General features: G+C 39.2%; 1 protein-coding gene across 1 annotated transcript in view; it reads right to left on the reverse strand.

Moving 5' to 3' along the window:
* Positions 1–611: 611 nt before the first annotated feature.
* Positions 612–18998, reverse strand: part of LOC145214078 (long-chain-fatty-acid--CoA ligase ACSBG2-like) — a 31676-nt gene continuing 13289 nt past the window's right edge. The window contains exons 6-15 of the mRNA XM_080082526.1: positions 14832–14981; positions 13887–14048; positions 11019–11200; positions 5221–5411; positions 4720–4826; positions 4471–4621; positions 4008–4147; positions 1825–1968; positions 1214–1316; positions 612–1149 (exon numbers count right to left, since the gene is read on the reverse strand). Of these exons, the coding sequence (XP_079938652.1) occupies positions 1025–1149; positions 1214–1316; positions 1825–1968; positions 4008–4147; positions 4471–4621; positions 4720–4826; positions 5221–5411; positions 11019–11200; positions 13887–14048; positions 14832–14981 (1455 nt within the window). The 3' untranslated portion in view covers positions 612–1024. The remainder of the gene's footprint in view (positions 1150–1213; positions 1317–1824; positions 1969–4007; positions 4148–4470; positions 4622–4719; positions 4827–5220; positions 5412–11018; positions 11201–13886; positions 14049–14831; positions 14982–18998) is intronic.

Here is an 18998-nt window from a genome sequence, read left to right on the forward strand (position 1 = left end):
TTGGCATTTGTCGCCCGCCATATCTTTGCCACCCGAAAGTACAAGCCCAAAGTCCGGCCCAAACCCGAACCGTTTTAGAGAAGTCAGTTTAGGCCCGAAAATTTGATTGACAGGCCTCTACATAATAGCCTACAAAATGTACTACTGTACAGAACATAATTAAAAATGGCGTTTTAGTGCTGTTGGGCATTCGGTGAAGTGAAGTCCAGCAACTAGCTACTTAGTTAGGTAATTTTATCTAAAAAAAAAACGGACACATAAGTCAGCCCGAATCAAGCCCGTTTGTTTAACAAAAACCTAAGCCCGAACCGTAAAGCTCGGTCCGACTTACAACTCTGAAAGGATGACCACAAGATCTTTCGCTGTCCCACACGCGCAATCTATATTCCACCATTGCCTATTTTCGTTTTATCTGCAAATAAACTAATGCAACCTTTTTTAGACAACGCTTTTCAGGTTTGAAGCTCATATCATGCCTTGACAATATCAGGGCTTAGAGATTAAATAAAGATATCAAATATTCTTTTTACAATAACTGCATATGTTAATTTGTGCTGCATTTAAAACAAATTGTAAGGTTGTTGACTGCACAAAGCTCGTGGGTAAACCAGTTTTAAATCGGTTCATCTTTTATTATGCTTCACAGAAATATGTGACTTACTTGAAATGTATTAAAGAAAATTCGTGTAATATATGATAAAGGCGAAAATAAAATACACAAGATGAAAGCAATTGCACCAATACAACATCACTATTTATCACAATATTATCACTTTTTTAACACCTTGTTACGTGCAACGCAAAGGGACACAGGTACACATGACCTTTGCCTTTCTTTGCATGTGTAAAATAATCCATAAGCAATTCGGATATAACACTGAAAGATGAACGCATGAAAAATCAAAACATACGAAAGTGGGAATAAATAATATGACACAATTTTATCTAGTCAATAATTAAAAGACAGCGAATTTATAATCACAAAATACAAGAGCTATGAACGAAAAAGGCCCTCTTTGCACAGCTACGTCAGTGAATGAATGACGTATCCATCGCATGACGTCACCGATAATGACTCGGCATACATGGCGTCGATGACTTCGCAATATTTCTCGAGGATAAAGGTGCGTCGTATTTTCATGGTCGGGCCTAGTTGATTGTAAAGAGGTTTTAAATGTTTTGGTTATATTTACGAAAACAAGCGCATAAATACCGATCTCTCCTCCTTTCACCGAGAAGTCATCCGGTAAGAGAACCCATTTGCGGATGAGTTGGGCACGTGAGGTCGCCCGCGAGTTAACTTGAATTAGTCGTTTCTGCAAGAAATTGGGGATTTTATTTACAATGGCACATCACGCATATGGTGTTTCTATAATAGACTGCAGAACTACATCCACCTAGTGCAAAAGTATGCCTAACTGTGACAATATATGTGACAATAAATGGGTACATCTCGGTCAAAATGTACTGTCAAAAAATATTGCATAGGGGCAATTTAAAAGTTTAACATTAGTCAAATTCGGATCGTACATTTGACGCAGCATAGCGTAATCTGCCAAAAATTACACGGAACAATAGGTGATCGTTTTTTGTCGGGAAACGATGTTGGAAATCGACAACATTCCTCAGAAAAATGAGCAACATCCACATAATGGGTAAGAATTTGTGACATTTTACTGACACATAACACTGGGTGTCCATGAACTTATTTGGTGTCGAACTCAGGTCCATTATTTCGACCCTAACCGCACGATGACAAACACAATCATTTCTCACATTCCGTCACCGACCAAGTCCGGCACATTCACCCTCCCACACACATACCTCAATTTCTTTGATCACGTGGCTGTTGAGACCTGACGCGATTGGTCCGATTGTCGACGCGTCATCGCCACAGTCGCGACAAAAAGCGCGGGAAACGGGAGCGAGTCGATTCGTAGACCGTCCGCTAGACTCATCCACTTCGCACTGTAAAATATGACGGATGACCCCTGCGTGCTGTTCCAAACAAGGCATGTCGTGTGCGACCACACGCGAGCGGTTACGTCATAATTGCATGACGTCATCGTCGCAAATGGATCAAAGGCGTGTTTGTCATCGAGGTGTGAGAGCGCATCCTATACGCGAGCGTTTGATGATAGGTAGTTTTGATTTTTTCCCACGTCAGTGGAAGTTTGAATAGTTTAGTAATAAAGGCACTTGAGTCTTTACAAAAAAGGTTGGATGGATGTGAGGGGGTGTGCGGGAGTGACAATTGAAAGCCGCACATTTTTTCAATTGTTGTCGACGATCAAACACAACAAACCAACGGATATTGGCTAAGTAATCGTTTATTTTTGAGTGATGAAGTTTATTGCGTCCTAGGGCTGGGAATTGTCGGCATATTTTCTATTGACCCGAAACTATACTTGTAATAATGTCATGGATTTACGTATGTGTATGAGTCTGTTTGGAAACGGTGCTTCACCTATAACCAATCTGAAATCACAAACAAACATATTACCAACCGTATGCAAGGGCAACTTTCTACAAAGTACACTTGACTCGTATCATTTACCCATCTGGAGGTGCCAAGCAACATATTTGTACAAAATTAGCTAAACAATTAGAAACAGAAAAAAAAGGTAAATTAAAAACCCCAGTCGTGTTATACTCACAGTGCACCGAACTCACTCTCTGGTGAGCTCCAGCCACATAACGCTGCATACTACGGTGCACCGTAGATACATGTATCTGCAGTGCGTTTAATGATCCACCAAGTGTACCATTCACTATTTTGTGCTTCAAAACGTTTTAACGTTGCGCAGCTATATCCGACTTGGTGATTGTTCAGTGTCATTAATTGTGACGGTTTATCTGCTTTAACTAGCGAAATTAACTCAACTCAACCGAGGGCCGTGATTTCGATAGTATCACATCAATTGACAAGAACTTGTAGCACGCCTATTTTGCTGCCAGCACTCGACTTTAACGATGTCGCGTTGGCGTACAAACAGACAGATATCGGAACTTGCTTATGCACCAGTATAGACGCATCCTGACCTGCGCACTTGAATCTGTCATATAGCGGGAAACTACTCCACGCCCTTACTATGTACAGTACACCCGGTACTAGTACAAGCCCGTGCGCAAAAGCCCATTTCTACCTTAACTTTTAAGTTATAAATAGCTTTTTTGCGGGTTACTAATGTAATTATGAAGTTGGTTATCAGTTGCGGAAACCGTTGGTGGTGGGTTCGAAACCCGGCGTTAGTGATAAGGCGCGCGTCACTTGTGTTTCATGTGCATTAGGTTTCCTGTAATAAAATACCAACAACATGAGGTATTAGCCAGTCTGGAGAATTGTAAGTCTCGAGAAATATGCAAAATATGACATTAAAGCTATGTACTTTGTTGTGTGTTGTGGACAAGCCATACAGAATGGTATAAGAGTGAGGCACAGCCCCGGCAGATAACAAACGGAAAAACGTTACTACTCAAGGATGTTGTAATGCTAATGCAGTAATCTAAGTTTGTCTTTATAATTTAGGCGCCCCTTTCACTGCAAATACTTTATTTGTTAATCCAGTAATTATAGAATTGATTACATCCACAAATAAGTATGTTTCATCCCACCCTTTAAAACATAAAGAAGAAATTCATGAGAAAACAAAAAAAACATTAGGTTAAGAGGTTTTTCATGTACAGACAACCCTGGTTATAGCGGTGTTCCAACGAGCACGTTACCATGGCTTAGTTCACTGTGATCAAATGGGAAAACCGTTCCATGCCGTTATATGAAGCAAAATATCTAAACGTCTAGCATTACACACATGCCCAAATTACGCACGGTATATGTACAAAATCTTGTATAATTCGGCTTGTTTTTTAAAAAAAACTTTAACACAATATTAAAAAATTTGTTAAATATAAAAGCCGACGGTTTGACGTTCCATACGAAACACCTTCATTTATGTTGTTTTCTATGTAATTTCGCGTTGATGAAAAAATAGTTATGTATTGCTGACCTGCAGAGTAAGTAGAACCGACAGGAATCGCTTTCCGTCTCCAACCAACACACAATGACTCAATGCTGGCAACGCATCACACACCTGGGCCTCGATAAGTTTTGGGGGAACATTTTCACCCCCAGCCGTAATAATCAGGTCTAAAAATGTGCAACATCACCAAAACCTTACAACAGTAGTTTCAAACAAGGAGGAATTTACTTCAATTTTTACATGTGATTTGCAAACAGACAATCTTTGTAAATACGAACATTGAACTTTGAGTTTTAAATGATCTTTGCATCGGTTTCGCATTTTATATGTAGATTATTGGGAAGGAATGAGAATGTTTTGAAATGTTAAGTGAGTAATTTGTCGATAAAGGTTGGGAACCACTGCCTTATAAGAATAAGTCAAAAAGCCATAAAATACATTTTATTTGGCAAAAAAATAAATTTGTGATTATTGACGCTAGATGAAGCACCTTTGATTCGACCTGTGACATAAAGAAATCCCTGCTCGTCGAACTTGCCTACGTCACCCGTGTGCAGCCAACCGGAACTGTCGATGACCTGCGCAGTACTTTCCGGTGCATCAAGGTATCCCATCATTATATTGCGTCCCCACAGACAAATCTAAAGCCACAAACATTTTCTTGCTGTAGATTGGAGAAAAAACCTCATGGGTCTTCATATGGATCAAAATCAAATAATTTATGCAATGATGACGTTACCTCGTCACTCCCGCTCTCATCCAGTTTAGTCATCACGCCGCCCATACTTTTCCCGACTGATTGGAGTCTAAAACATCCAGCTTCATTCAAGCAGGCAACGTGTGGACCTGCCAGTTTAAAAAGCAAATTGAAAACTTATATTCGATATAAATCTTGCGCCCATGGGTTCGAACCCCAGCAAGGAAATAAAGTTTTGTTACAAAGTGTAAGTCGACTGGTGAAACTAACGTAGTTTCTAATTTTTTTATCATCGACATTATGTTTAGATATTCTGTTTAATTTATTTCTTCTTTTTAATTGCGAAAACGACGTTTCATATGGTACATTATCGAGCTATATCAGCTGACTCAATGCCGTATAACTTGGTGAAAAAACGACAGAAAGGGGCCGGTTTAAAACCCAGAACCTTTAGATACCAGTTAACAAGCCATTCGGTCCTACTTAATAGATCCTGAGTCACGTAAACTGAAAAACTGAGATATCACATTAAAGTTTTATCACCTGTTGATTCGCTGAGTCCGTACACCTGGACAAGCGCCACGTGATGGCACCAGAGAGACTTTTGCGTGTCTTCGGAGAGTGGCGCGGCTGACGAAACGACGAGCCTGCAACGGTCCAACCCAAGAGCGCTTAACACTCGACGGAATAACAGAACATCAGCAAGCTGATAACCTAATGGCTTCGATGTATTGCTAAAACGATATAAATCAAGTTTAACAGTAAAGCAATAGAAGATAAAATCGTGGTTAAAACTGTATCAGTCGGTTCATATAAAGGAGTATATTTATTTCGCCCAAGTGGCATCACCAGTTGCTACAAGTAAAATGTAGTGCAGCTGTAAATTAATTGCACTTTTTACAAGGCCGTTTTGTAAAATACTATAGTTTGAGAAAGTCGGTTTTGTGCGTAAACACCAGGCATAGATAGGTGAGTGGTTACTTCCTAAAAGTAGATTCAAAAATGTTGATTTGTCACACCATTAGGTTGTACATTTTACAATAAAATCTAGGTACCAATTTAATTAGAGTTCAAAAACCATAATGCAATATCAGCTAACGTTCGTTGGTCTGTAGAGCACTGTCATTGAAAACCGTTTTTCGTTTGGAACACAATACACGGATCTGTTCATAAGTTTAATGAATAAAATAACTACCCAAATGAACGTGGGTAAAGTTTTTAGTTTCATATCTAATTTAGCCTCACGTTGGACAAAGTTAGCATTAAAAAAGTTTTTGAGTCACTTGTTTGGATCAAAATTAACGGGATCAAAACCCACAGGAAAATCCCCGTGTGTAAACAACAACGGGCAGCGTTTTATTCCACCGCACACATTAAGCCACAAGCGTTGAGCCGATAAGCGTAGGTGGGTGTTTGCCCGAATCAACATCTGCTCGACTTGGTCTCGTGCACAAATGTACACAACATTCCTAACCGTTTGTTCCGCTTTTATAGAATTTTTAGAACTCAGCATGATAGCAGCGTTTCGTGTTCACTCTATATAGGACTAATCGCAAAACTATTGCACGAAAATGTTATTGTTTAAAACGATCATACATGATACAACATAAGCTATAAAAGCATTTTTACGGTTAAATGCAGAAAGTTTGATTGGAAACTCATTAAAATCGAAATTGAAACTAAAATCATTTTTCGACGTAAGACCTATTGGAAAAGTTTTGAACATTTGGGAGAATTTTCTCTCACGGTGTTTCAACCCCTAATAATGACGTCACAGTGATGGCACACCCTTCCGACTTATGACGTATAACCTACCTCGGGATCCAACGGAAAAGAGAAAGGTTTTCCGAAAGAAAAATTGTGACATACATTTTGTTGGTTTTGAGAAAATCTTCTTGTCAGGGTCAGGGTCAATGTCTTATGATTTTATCTGATTTATTTGCTGTGACAGAGATCATTTTATGACGTCACCGTTTATTTTACTTGCTGAGGAGGAAAACCGCTTTCGTACTGGGGCCCCTAAACACCTTTTGCGTGACAATGAATGACGAAGCATTAAAAAACATTTCGGACAGACAAAATAATACAGAATTTAAAAAGCTAAGATGTTTCATCCAAATTCGAAATTAATTAAGCTTAGATATCTTTTTTCGCGAAACGCTTATGAAAAGCGCATGTCGAACCAAGCAGCATAAATAAACTTGTCTGGTTTTTACATTCCCCTGAAATGCGCAATATCAGCCAATCTTCGTTGCTATCTGATAAGTACTCTTTGTTTACTATATTTGCACTGTTATAAGTAAGCGTGTGACAAGATGTGACTATTTTTTGGCCACACAAAGAATACACAATCCAACCGCCGCGTCCGTTATGGAAAAAAAGCGACAATAACAACAACAAGAATAGAAACAAGAATCCACGAATAAGGATAGCAATTTCCGGTCTTCAAAGCGCTTCAAATGATTGAGCCCAATTTCCACTATCGAGCCTACTAATCCGGCGTCCGTACCAAACAAATAACAGTGGATAGACATAGAGAAGACCCGAATTCACACAATACAGCTAAGGGCTTCTATTTGCGGAGTTAGGGGGAGAAAATGTGTCAACAAGAGCCCAGTGACAAAACCTGTACAATAGGTCGCCTCTTGAGTGGGCGTTTCGGCTATTTATAAAGAACACCGGTGGTGCCGCCTGCTATACTAACACAATAACTTTTTTGGCTGGGCCGATGTGTTGCGAAGGGTCCGAGAACGCCGGGGTACTGCGTGGGCACATTTTGGAATTTCCTTCAGTGAAAGAGCGCTGCACGTGATTGGGGCCCACGCCTACGTAGCTCTCTCGCCGTTCGTTTACTTTTGGGATATTGTCCAGAACCGCTTGTGCTGTTTCGTGGTTATTTGCTACAGTGCAGATATCCGACCTTTGGTGGGTAAATTTCCAAAATTATTCCTAAATGCTCATGCTCGGAATTTACGTTTTTGCAGCTGTTCTCAAAAAGAAGAAATTTGTTTTTAAGTGGCTAAAACCGTTGGCGCCTTGTGTACCTGACCTTAGTGGCATTTCCAGTTAAGCTACATTAAAGACTTATTCCAACATTGCCTAATTGTCATTTATATTTTTGGACACAAAAGGTTGCAAGTTTTATTACAAATCTTTTCGACTAGTGGGCCTAAGATGCACACAAAAGGAATATGACGTAACGTTTGTTGACGTCATGAGTACTGTGGTTTACATATAATAATATAATACGCGTCGCATAGCGGAGATTACTTTCGAAGACATTGTTCGGTTCAAATATAGGTTCTTCTGAAATACTTGCACTAATCACAAGCGCACAAAGGGAGCATAGAAAATAGAAAACCACAGAGACAATGTCTCCCTGAATACCAAACTATAGTAAATTCAATAAATGGGTTTGGCGTACAACGTCACTCGTAATGTTGCCAGTTTTAACCAGTTCTGACGCGTAAAAACGTCTTCGTCTCTAGCGGTACAGATGAAAACCGAATAGCGCCTAGTTGGTCTGAAATTCCCAACCTTTCAACACTAAACCGACCAGAATTTCGTCAGTAAAACCTCTAGAGGGCTTGACGCCCCCAGAGGAAGTAGTTAAAACCGTTAGTGACGTCAAAATATGGAAAGTACCGGAGCTTTGGAAAAGATCAAAGTAACATTCTAGCAGTGTTGGACAATAAACTGACTGAAGTGCTGAATTTCGTCACCTCTTTGAAAATAAACGGAATTCCCACACATTTGTAACCCGTGATATAGAATTTAGTCATCTAATGCCCTGTCATTGTGATGTTTTAACGCCAGGCACCTGTATGTTAACAATACATGCAACACCAAGTGTGTGTGTGTTCAATCAGTATAAATTTTAGCATAACAGCAAAGACCCAGCGTATATATTCAAGTAAATTGATTCTGGGAAGCATTTTCTGTTCTTTTGCCATTCTTGCAATCCACCTTTCATTTATATACCACAAGTTGAGAAAGGTTTATTTGAAGATGCGAAATATATTTGTTCTGTACAGGATTGTCAACTGATTATAACCGGGAAATAAACCTTTTCCAACTAGTGATATTTAAATTCAGGTGTACCTTTTAGGCATTATATTGCTTTGTAAATGACATGGGCAAATGCAGAAACATCTAAGAATAAACCACGTCGCTTTTTACGTTGGTGATTGCCAGTGTGTACTTCATAATTGCAACATGTGTTCTGCAAAACGCAAAGGACGCAAAGCATACAATGTTTCAGGGCAATGGAAAGTCTAATAGACGATTTATAAATAGAAATAAACCTTTAACGCCAATCCAACACCAGAAGCAGAAATACTTGAATCTTGACCTTTACACATTTACATCAGTACAGGTCGGAGGGAAAGGTCATGTATTCGTACAACGTCTGCGGTTCGGGACGTACGTCGTTATATGTTACGTCACAATCTGGCGGGGGCGAGGTTTCAAAGGTCAAAGTTTTTGTGACAAGTTCTCGGGGAAACCAAAACTGAAACAGTTAACTCCCACGCGAGTGATGTGAATTTGTTGATTGACACGTGAAGTTGGTTGTTTCATTTTTGTGCATTTGCTTTACGACTGTTGTGTACCGGTTTATGATTCGAATCGAGTTCACTTTTGTTTGACATTTAGCCGACTTGCCTGAACGAAGGCAAAACACATTATAGCTGTTGCAAATATCCCATGCACTGGGCACAGGTTGTTGGTCAAATGGAAGAGTTAACTCACTCGTATGCAGGCATAAACATATTGAGCTTTCGGGCGTGCCGGGTTCAAACGTTGTGTAAAAACTAGGTTCTAGTGAAAGTTGTTTCAAGTTCATTGCAATTATTTGGAAGCCAACGTAACAAACGCCTTTGCACAAAGAAAAACGTATTTTTAACGAGTAACTAAGATTTACTTTCATTTTCTAATCAGTGAAAGTATGAGCAATAAAACCGACCACTCGCAAGTGATCTATTTTACATCCAAGTCATTTTGCTGTAAAAGTTTTTTTTAGCAAAACAAGTCCTTGGAAATGCAAAAAATAAGGTTTAAAGTTTGGTTAGGGCATAATATATAGATTGCATAAATATCGATCAGTCAAAAACTGTTTCTAGCACTAACACAACCACTGCTATTTTGCAAACAAAAATCAATCGGAGTTTGTGCTGCGCGTGATCCGTGTTAATCCAAATACATTGAAAATCGACTCGAATTCCACATGTGACTTGCTGTGCTGCGCAAATTTTCCCATGACTGCTTTACAGAACAGGCCACCTTTGCAAGTGGTTATTGGGGATTTGCTATTTGCGTTCAGGGCCCGGTTTTCTCACAAACACAGCCGTTTGTGGCGTGATGTTTTAAAGGCTCTATAGGGAGTTTACTTTTTGCACACGAGCCCTCTTCGGTGTCTTGAGAAGAAACTAAACACGATTCCTTCAGCCTATGTTTGCGCCGCTGAACGTGGGCGGGGAAACCCCCTATTGCCTGATGTTTGTCAAACTCAAAGGTTCAAATCCAACAAAATATATTTGTCGATGCTGAGAGCAAGAGAAAGCTGGTATTGCGATAAGTCACGGAAGACATGACTTTTTCAATAAATTTTGAAAACTGAAAATTGATTTTGTTAATTTAAATACCTTTTAACATCCATTAATTTCCATGTTGCCTTGGCTGAGGTCTTATGTTTAGAATTATACACCAAAGCCATTTCTGGTTGCAATACCGAAATATTTTTAAAAAGTTACAACTAACAATCAAATGTTGCTAAATTTTGTTCTTTTTGGAAATAAAATGGCAAACAAGTGATTGAAACCGGCAATCTTCCCCGCTTCTCTTCAAGGGTGGACAAAGTTTGGGGCATGAAAATGCACACGTGTTTTTGAGCCATTAGCGTTTGTCCGACTATGAGAAATTGCCATATACTATGTCCATGTTCAAAATGGCCATGAAAACGTAGCAGCAGTCATGAATAACCAAGTATTGCTCATCCAGCAGTTTTATTGTAAACAATCGACGTTTCGACGTCCTATACAAGACGCCTTCATCAGGATAATGACATAACCTGCAGGACAACTTCCTTTTTAAAGCGACAAAATGCAAAACACACACATGTAAAACAGCGATAACAAGATCGCGCGGCTGCAAACTCGCACCACCGTAGCGATAAAACAAGCTCAGTGGTGTAAAAGCGACCGATTTATCGGCATTAGAACATCTGTTTTAACGTTCATTGTGTTGGCGCGTGAATGGATGATCCAGGACTCTAGGAAACTTCGCCGTTCATTGTGTTGGCGCGTGAATGGATGTTCCAGTCATGAATAACATAACGTACTTACCCTTCAGCTAAATGCGAGACAGCCTTGAAACCGATATTTCTGCACATATGAGCGATTCTCTTCTGCAGACCTCCCTCTTCAGAGCTTGATGCAATGATCTTCTGCTGGATTTTCTCCCAAATTCTTGGCACAGCAAAGAACTGAGTAGGACGGACCGATTTTAGCGTCTGTGTTAGGTTGCCCTGCGAAAAATTAAAATATTGAAAAGTTTACATGCAAAGAAAAAGCAATGTACCTCTATTCAACTTCATTGTATGTAATTATCTGGATAGTGCTACCACACGGTCTTTTTCTAAGTAATGTCCATGTAATTTCTAGAGTAAGACACACAATTCCATCAACCTAATTGGAAAGGATAATTTGTTGCAAAGCTTCATTATTTTTATTGGGTAAAGGGTAAAATATAAAACAAAAAAAAGTTGACACTATTTTCATGTGTTCAAACATTTCCAACGAAATTCATTAATTTTATTTGGATAACAAATTTAATTCTTTCCAGTTGTTCCTTTTTGAACTTCCGATAAATGGCGAACATGTTGTTGTAAAAATATGACTGGTCTGTTTTTGTCAGTGTAAAATTTTGCGTTTATAATTGTTTTTGTCAGTGCAATTTTTTGTTTGTGACACTTTGCAACCATTATTGAAAATGTAATTCCGTTTTGTAAAACAAAAACAAAACCGATCCAACAGGTATTAGCACGACTGAAACAGGAATAAAAAAATTTCAATCAAGATCTTTGCTTTATTAATTGTCATCCTTCTGAAGCTCAATGCATTTGACAAAAATATTGTCAAGTACAACGGTCAGACGACTTTCTCCTTTAAACGTCACTTACGTAAATTTTGCTCGTAAAGCCCCAGAGATCTCAACACGTCATAACCTATCTAAAATATCATAGCGAACATCGACATCTCCAGTGATCTTTGGCATTCAGTATTGAGAATGTCCTACCAGGGGTGCACATACTAATACGTAAAACACCGTGTTTGCGTAAAGGCGTTTCTCGGCCATTTCTCCATGACTTTACTATACAACACCTTTCCTCTGACACGCGAACAAAACACGTGGATCCACAATGCATCAGCGCCGGCTAAGCCGTTACGTTTTCATGTTGGGAGAATATTGAGATCTAACTGAGATTGGGTACAAAGTCTGATTAGTGAATCGCGTCAAGGTGTATGATGAGGCACCGCTGAGATGGCTGAAATATCCCATAATTCCAAGTGATCACATAGGAAACAGTAGTAAAGAAAAAAAACAATTAAAAGTGTGAACAAGTTTAACGAGGAAAATAACGGCCCAAATGGGCCACATCAGTTACACCCGTTAAAGTGACTCAAGTGGTTATAAACTATAGTGCAACTGATGTGGCCCCTCATATCAGTGATGATGGTATGAGCATTTGACGATACGTTTAAATGATAACGCGTGTCGCTCTTTTCGTCTTTTAGGGCCGTTGTATTCCACGTATTCCGTGGATAGTGTTTCAAAGTGTAAACAGTTAAAAAAATGCCCCCAGAATGAAACTGTGACTACTGATAATTAGCATTCTACATCTATGTTCCCTTTACAACGGTCAACGGCCTTGTGAACAGGATTCGATACGGAAGCTATTCGTGAGAAAAATCCAATACTTATTTGTTTTCATGGGAGAAGGTTCATTACGAGAAGTCGCATATTTTACGACGGGTCAACAGAATGTGTCCATATGCCGTGTTTGCTGACTTGTTTGCGTGGTGAAAAGCTAACAATCCTCAAAGTCATTCACCCCTGGTGTGTTGTCTTCATTGTTAATTGACTTCGTGTGTGAAATGTATGCTCACTATATACATATTGCAAATGCTCTGGACACGCAGTAAGAGAAAAGGCAATGCGAAAAATAAAACACTCACGTTTTGGGGGCCTGTGGTTGAACCGCTGGGTCGTTCAGTGTCAAATTTTAGCACGATCAAATTTGGATAACTAATTAATATGTGTGTAAATTTGATCCGTTTGATGTACTTTTTCTTTACCAAACGCCGTATAAAGGTACCCATGTTAGTACTTACCACAATTCGGTAAGCGTTTGCTTATAAATACCATGAACACAGCATCGGAGGAACTAAACTCCAAAATTCAAACAGTGAACATCTTAAACTTTTCTTCTGAACATTTTTTGTAAAATTGCGAAGTTTAAAAATCAATATGAACTTAAAAAAAAAAAAAAAAAAAAAGTTTGTCTTAATTTGTCAATACCGATCATGGCAATAGCAACAGAGCAGTTTTACTCAACATTTTTAAGTTTCTGTGTATTTGATCTAACCAGTAGCATAAGGAGGTTATTAAGGTGGCCAGGTTATATCTTTATAGTACATAGGTAGCGATCATAGACCTTCAAATTAGTGCAGTTACAGCCACAATACGTTTTTCGCATTCCTGCCTTGTTCATGACTGGACTGGCCGCTAGTTCTTAAGAATTTCATACCGCCCCCGCAATACATTCAAACAACATTTAATAATCCAATACCACAACTAATAACATGCTTCTTGAGCCAACAACGCAATAGAGTGAATTACATTGTGTTGTTAGTGGAGTAAGAACTTACCACGCTTGGAATTCCCATGGTTCTCTACCAAACAACTGAGTGCTGTATGTGTATTACGTGACATTTCGCATATACTTGAATTGTGGTTTTAAAAAGTAGGTTTTCATTTATTCTTTACTCGGCTCTTTTAAGGAAACAACGTTTTTTTAACAACGTCGACCCTATTTTCTTTTAACAAAAATGCGGCTTTTAAGTGTAATGTGACATCAACGTATGATCAGTATCACTTATTGTACAATTGTCAGAAAAGCTCTAAAAATGGTGATACTATTGCTTTTTTACCTTTAGCACGTCAGGTCGGGCAAAATACACCGTGTTTCCGGCGATTAAACTTGACCACAAGTCGCACATCTGTGCAGCAATATGCGAGAGAGGAAGGTAGGAGACCAAAACCTCGTGGTGGCTCTTGTACGTTGCCACCAATCTACGTGCTGTGCTGGTAATCTGTGCAGAAAATAGCTGTTGATTTGAAACACTGCCTGACCCTAAACTGGTAAATTATGGTAATCAATATGGAAACTGCAAATCATGTTTTGGTTTAATAAACTTTGAATTAAAGAAATACAAGTGAAGCGATTTTGTTAGGATTTGTATTTTACATGTTGCCATTTTGAAAAACTTGCGGCTACTAGCTTGCTTGGCAGAATAATTATGTTCAACATATCGTATGAACAAACAGGGGATGGTAGGCGCCAAAATGTTTTTGATAAAGTCTAATTGCATTTTATTTTATTCAAAAACGATAACCATTAGTTGTACAAACTCGTTCATGCCTTTTCACGATATTATTCGATACATAATAAAAGTACCATTGTTTTGTTTGCCTGTAATTTTAAAAAGCAATGTTTGGGACACAGGGTAGTTTCAATATAACAATTTTTATAACCCTGGCGTTATATAAATAAGTCAGTTCTTGAGCTGCCCTGATCAGCAATACCACTGATAAGAGACATCGCATTGACCAACGCAAATAAGCCACCAAAGTTTAGTGAAAAAACAACCGAAACGGGCATTCATATTGTTCCCTGGCACTTCATTCAACAAGACGCGCAGATTAAACGATAACCAAAAGATGAAAGGAACAACAACTTAGCGACCGCCAACGACCAATAGCGCCTTCCCAGCACCGCCCAATTGTTCGCCGCAGCTCTGACGTCATCGCGTGACGTCACAGCTCAAGAGCGGTTGTTGTAGGCGAGATTAGAGGAGACTTTGATGTCGACTTACGTTATCGTGGCTGAGAAGGACCCCCTTGGGCTGGCCGGACGTGCCCGATGTAAAGATGACTTGGCAGCACTGGTTTACCCGTTGTGAATCGATCATCTGACGGACGGTGCGGTCATCCACGGTTTCTCCAGCTCGAATAAATTCGTCCCACTAAAAACAAAAATTCACAAAAAAAACAAAGTTAATTTTTTTTAACTTACATTTCAGCGAATTGTCGAATTTTACCCTGGGTTCGAATCCCACGGCAGTCAAGGTAATTCATGTACCCCAGGCCGCATTGTTTGTCAAGCGCACTTTGATTTACACGTAAGTTTAGATTAAAGATTCGCAGCAACCATATTTGCAGAGCTATGGCAAACTCAAGCCTTGTTAGTCAGCTGCTTTAGTCGATAACTAACACACCGACCTTATCTGACTGCACACAATTGTAAATTAATATGGGATGCCTAACCCAGAGTTGCCAACGGGCCTGAAATTGGAGCCCAAACCCAAAAGCACAAGCCCGGAACCGGGTCCGAACACCAATTGTTTTGGGGAAGCCTGTTTAGGCCTGAAGTTTGATTGACAGGCATACACATTTAAGCACCAGTAAAGACTAAGACAACAAACAGAATAGACAATTGGTCTAGTTACTAGACTCAAGTAGAACAAGGAGTTTTAGGGCTATTTGACATTAGGTCAGGACAAGCAACTTTATCTAGTTAAATTTATTCAAAAAATACTGATTCAGAGTGTAAAGTCAGGCCCGAATCAGGCCCTTTAAAAACCCAAGCCCGAACCCGGCCCGAAAAGCCCAGCCCGATTTACAACTCGACTGGACCAACCATCTAGTACAGTGCTCTTCAACCTTTTTTGGTTTGGTGAACCCTTAAAGTTGTTGTGATGAACTCATGCACCCTGTTTACTAAAAAGGTAAACTGAGGAAAAAGGTGAAATGAAAAATAAGTTTGCATATCACCATGTCTAACACTTTGAGTGCGGTTGACATAAACTAACGTCAATCCGCACTCTGCGCAAAATATCTTTTGACATAGATATACGTCAACCACACTAAAAGTGTCACATTATCAACATTTTTAAAAAAATACAGAGATTCATTTATACATCAGTTAAACCCTACATCTTTTTTCTAATATCCTGAAAGGCAAATAATAATGGTTCATTAAAAGTTTGTGATGCACCCTATACCTTTTCGTACTGGTGCACCCCATGCATATTTTGGTGCACCCTAGGGTGCACCGTGCACACCGGTTGAAGAGCACTGATCTAGTAGATTTATTTCTAAGGTGTCCAGGGGTCCACGGAAGTGTTTTGGGGGTGGTCAATAAGATTAGCATGAAATGTTGGTGAATAATAGCGAATTAATAACTACCCGCTTGTGGTATTGCAAAAGGTGAAAAATCGATTGCAACTTACACTAAGGCAACACTGAAACTGACTTAGATTTCACTTATTTTGCTCATGTTTGAAGTGTTAATATCGTCATCACAATCTCAGCCTGTTGATTGTTTCTATGACGTAATAACAAATGATTTTCCACTTGGTTTTTGTCTAAGTTTTTTGTGTCATTCACTTCTGGTTATTGTGGAATCACACTCCATGGCGCCGAGAAGCTAAGGAACCACCGGTCTAGTATTTCTGCACAGTGATGTCATAACGTCAAAAAAGCAATGTAAACGAACAAAAGGCCTTGGAGCTGGCACGGCCCGAGACAACCTTGCGCTATGAAGCGGCCTTATTTACCACAATTTGTAATCGTATTATTACCCGCTGGTTTGATCGACCGCCGACACCGCACACCACAAACGGCGAAATACGTCCACAATAATCGCGTTGCCCTTTTGCGTAATACATAGGCTACAAGCGTAATGTCGTTATATGTAAGGGTGCATCGACCATTAAATTTTGTCATTTAAATCTATTAGTGCTAGCAATTTAGCATTACCGGCGTTTTTTGACGTCTAAGTATCGGTGATGCGCTATGAAGAGTGTTTAATGTTAAAGTTGTTCCGAAAGCCACAAATTGTTCTTCTGTTGGTTTCGAAAACGGTCTGAAATTGACGCTGTGTGTTTTACATACGTAATATCTGACGCAAAATTTCAGCTGTACATTTTGAAACAAGGCGATTGTGGTCTGCCATTCTGGAAACTTGCGCAAAGTTCGCGTATACTTGACGCTGTATGAGCTACAATTAACACATTATTACAAAGATTGGCTTATTATATATATTCCAATTAGAGTACCAAATAGGGAATTTGCTCTGTATAATGGACTGATTGTTTATGTAACAATGTGTTAGTCTCAATTCGCCTTTAAACAAAATCTTACTAAAAGCATTCTATTTGAATAAGATACCGGTAATGCTCTAAAAGCGAAATATAATAAGGATAAATGACTAAATATGTTCATAAATATGAATCAAAAACTTTACTTGTAACTGGTTTGCATATTATTTTGTTGTACCATATTGCGATTTTACCAAAGTCCCATGACAAAACTCAAGAAAAGTGTCCTCAAACTGAGAATATCCTGCTTACCAGGCGAGAAATTAAGTTTCTGAATCATATATTGACCAAAAGTGAGGTGGATTCTACATACGTCATCAGTCCACCATCCCCAAAACATTTCCGATCAAACTGACGTAGGTTCCCCTGAACGCACAAAGCCCTAGTGAGATTGGTGTTGGCAGTTATGGACGACTGACTCACAAAAAAACACACAACGTGTTTCGAGACAGGATTCAGCCGGAAATCGGCGCCTAAAATAAGGTCAACTTTGAAAATTGCCACGATCCTGGTTGTTGTGTTCCGAAGTGTCCGACTTTTTTCTCACGGACGGGATGACGTAATGCGAGTGAGTAGCACAGGGGATTCCCCGGCTGGTTTAAAGTGACGGCCTGTTTTGGATGTCGTCATCACAACCTGGCTTGTTGTCTGTGTTTGTGATGGTGATATCGTCGTTCGGACGGGAGGATTTTTTTATAGCACTGGGTGGTTTTCACCTGAGATGTTGTTTGAATTTGCGGGTATGTTTTGACGAGTGGAATTTATTCGGCTTTAACTGTTACGTTTTTTTAAGAATTTGGGTTTCGGATATTTGTAATACGCAATTTGATGACGATCATCGAGTTAACTAGACTTAAAACAACAATATTACTACCTTATAAATAGGCAAAAGTGTTATTTTTGTTTCGACAAAAAGGTTACACTGACACTGATTGTCTGCCGCTCTTTTTGAATAATTTTGGATGTTTCTTTTTAAACAGATAAACCTGTTTCAGACGTATGGGCGTCGTAGGTTTTGTTCAAAGAGTTCTTATTTTGCAGAGGAATTGTTTTAGAAAACTTTTTCCTTGCAAAATAATAGGGCAAATTTGCTGCAAAAAAGTTGGTCAACGGCATATGCGTTAAAAAATAGCCTGGGCAATGAAATGAGCGATACTAGACCCAATTGTCAAAAAATAAATAATTATCACAACAGTAATCGCAGAAGGTGTTACCGCCTGTCAACGCCAACACCCATATCCTAAACCCCGCTCCACCCCCCTACCCCACAACACATTATCACGAAACTCCAGGTGCAGCTGGACCAAAACTATTTGTACTGGAAACGTTCGTTAAACTATATATAGACCCAGTTATTTAAGGTTGCAGTGCGTAGGCACGGAAAATGTACACACAATTTACGTCAAGCGTAAAAAGGTTTGCTAGCGTCGACGCAAAGTTACGATGTAATAAAACATGGATACCTACAACGTTGCGTTGACGTAATGCGTGGGCTTTACTACGGGAAAAGGTTAGGTTTTGTCGGTGTACGATGGGAGGGGGCATTTTTTGTTAACTATGTTGGGACAACAAACAATAAACGGCTTCGTAATGTGTTTTATTTTTTTATCAAGTATTGCCTCTGTACACTAGGTAGAGAAAAATACATTGAAACAAGAGCCATTTAGAGGCTAATCATGTTTTTAAAACACCCGGGAACATACAAAAATTGACTGTTTTGGTGCTATTTGGTTGTTTGTTTTAAGTTAAAGATATGCAAACATTTGTAGTAATAAAGAAAATGTTAGAAAATTAAAATTATTTAAGTATTCTCTTACAATTCACTACAAATTGGGATCAAGCTATTTGGTTGAAGTAAACATTTATTGTTCCCTTATTCAA

The sequence above is a fragment of the Phallusia mammillata genome, chromosome 2, assembly GCF_965637545.1.
Source record: "Phallusia mammillata chromosome 2, kaPhaMamm4.hap1.1, whole genome shotgun sequence".
NCBI lineage: Eukaryota > Metazoa > Chordata > Ascidiacea > Phlebobranchia > Ascidiidae > Phallusia > Phallusia mammillata.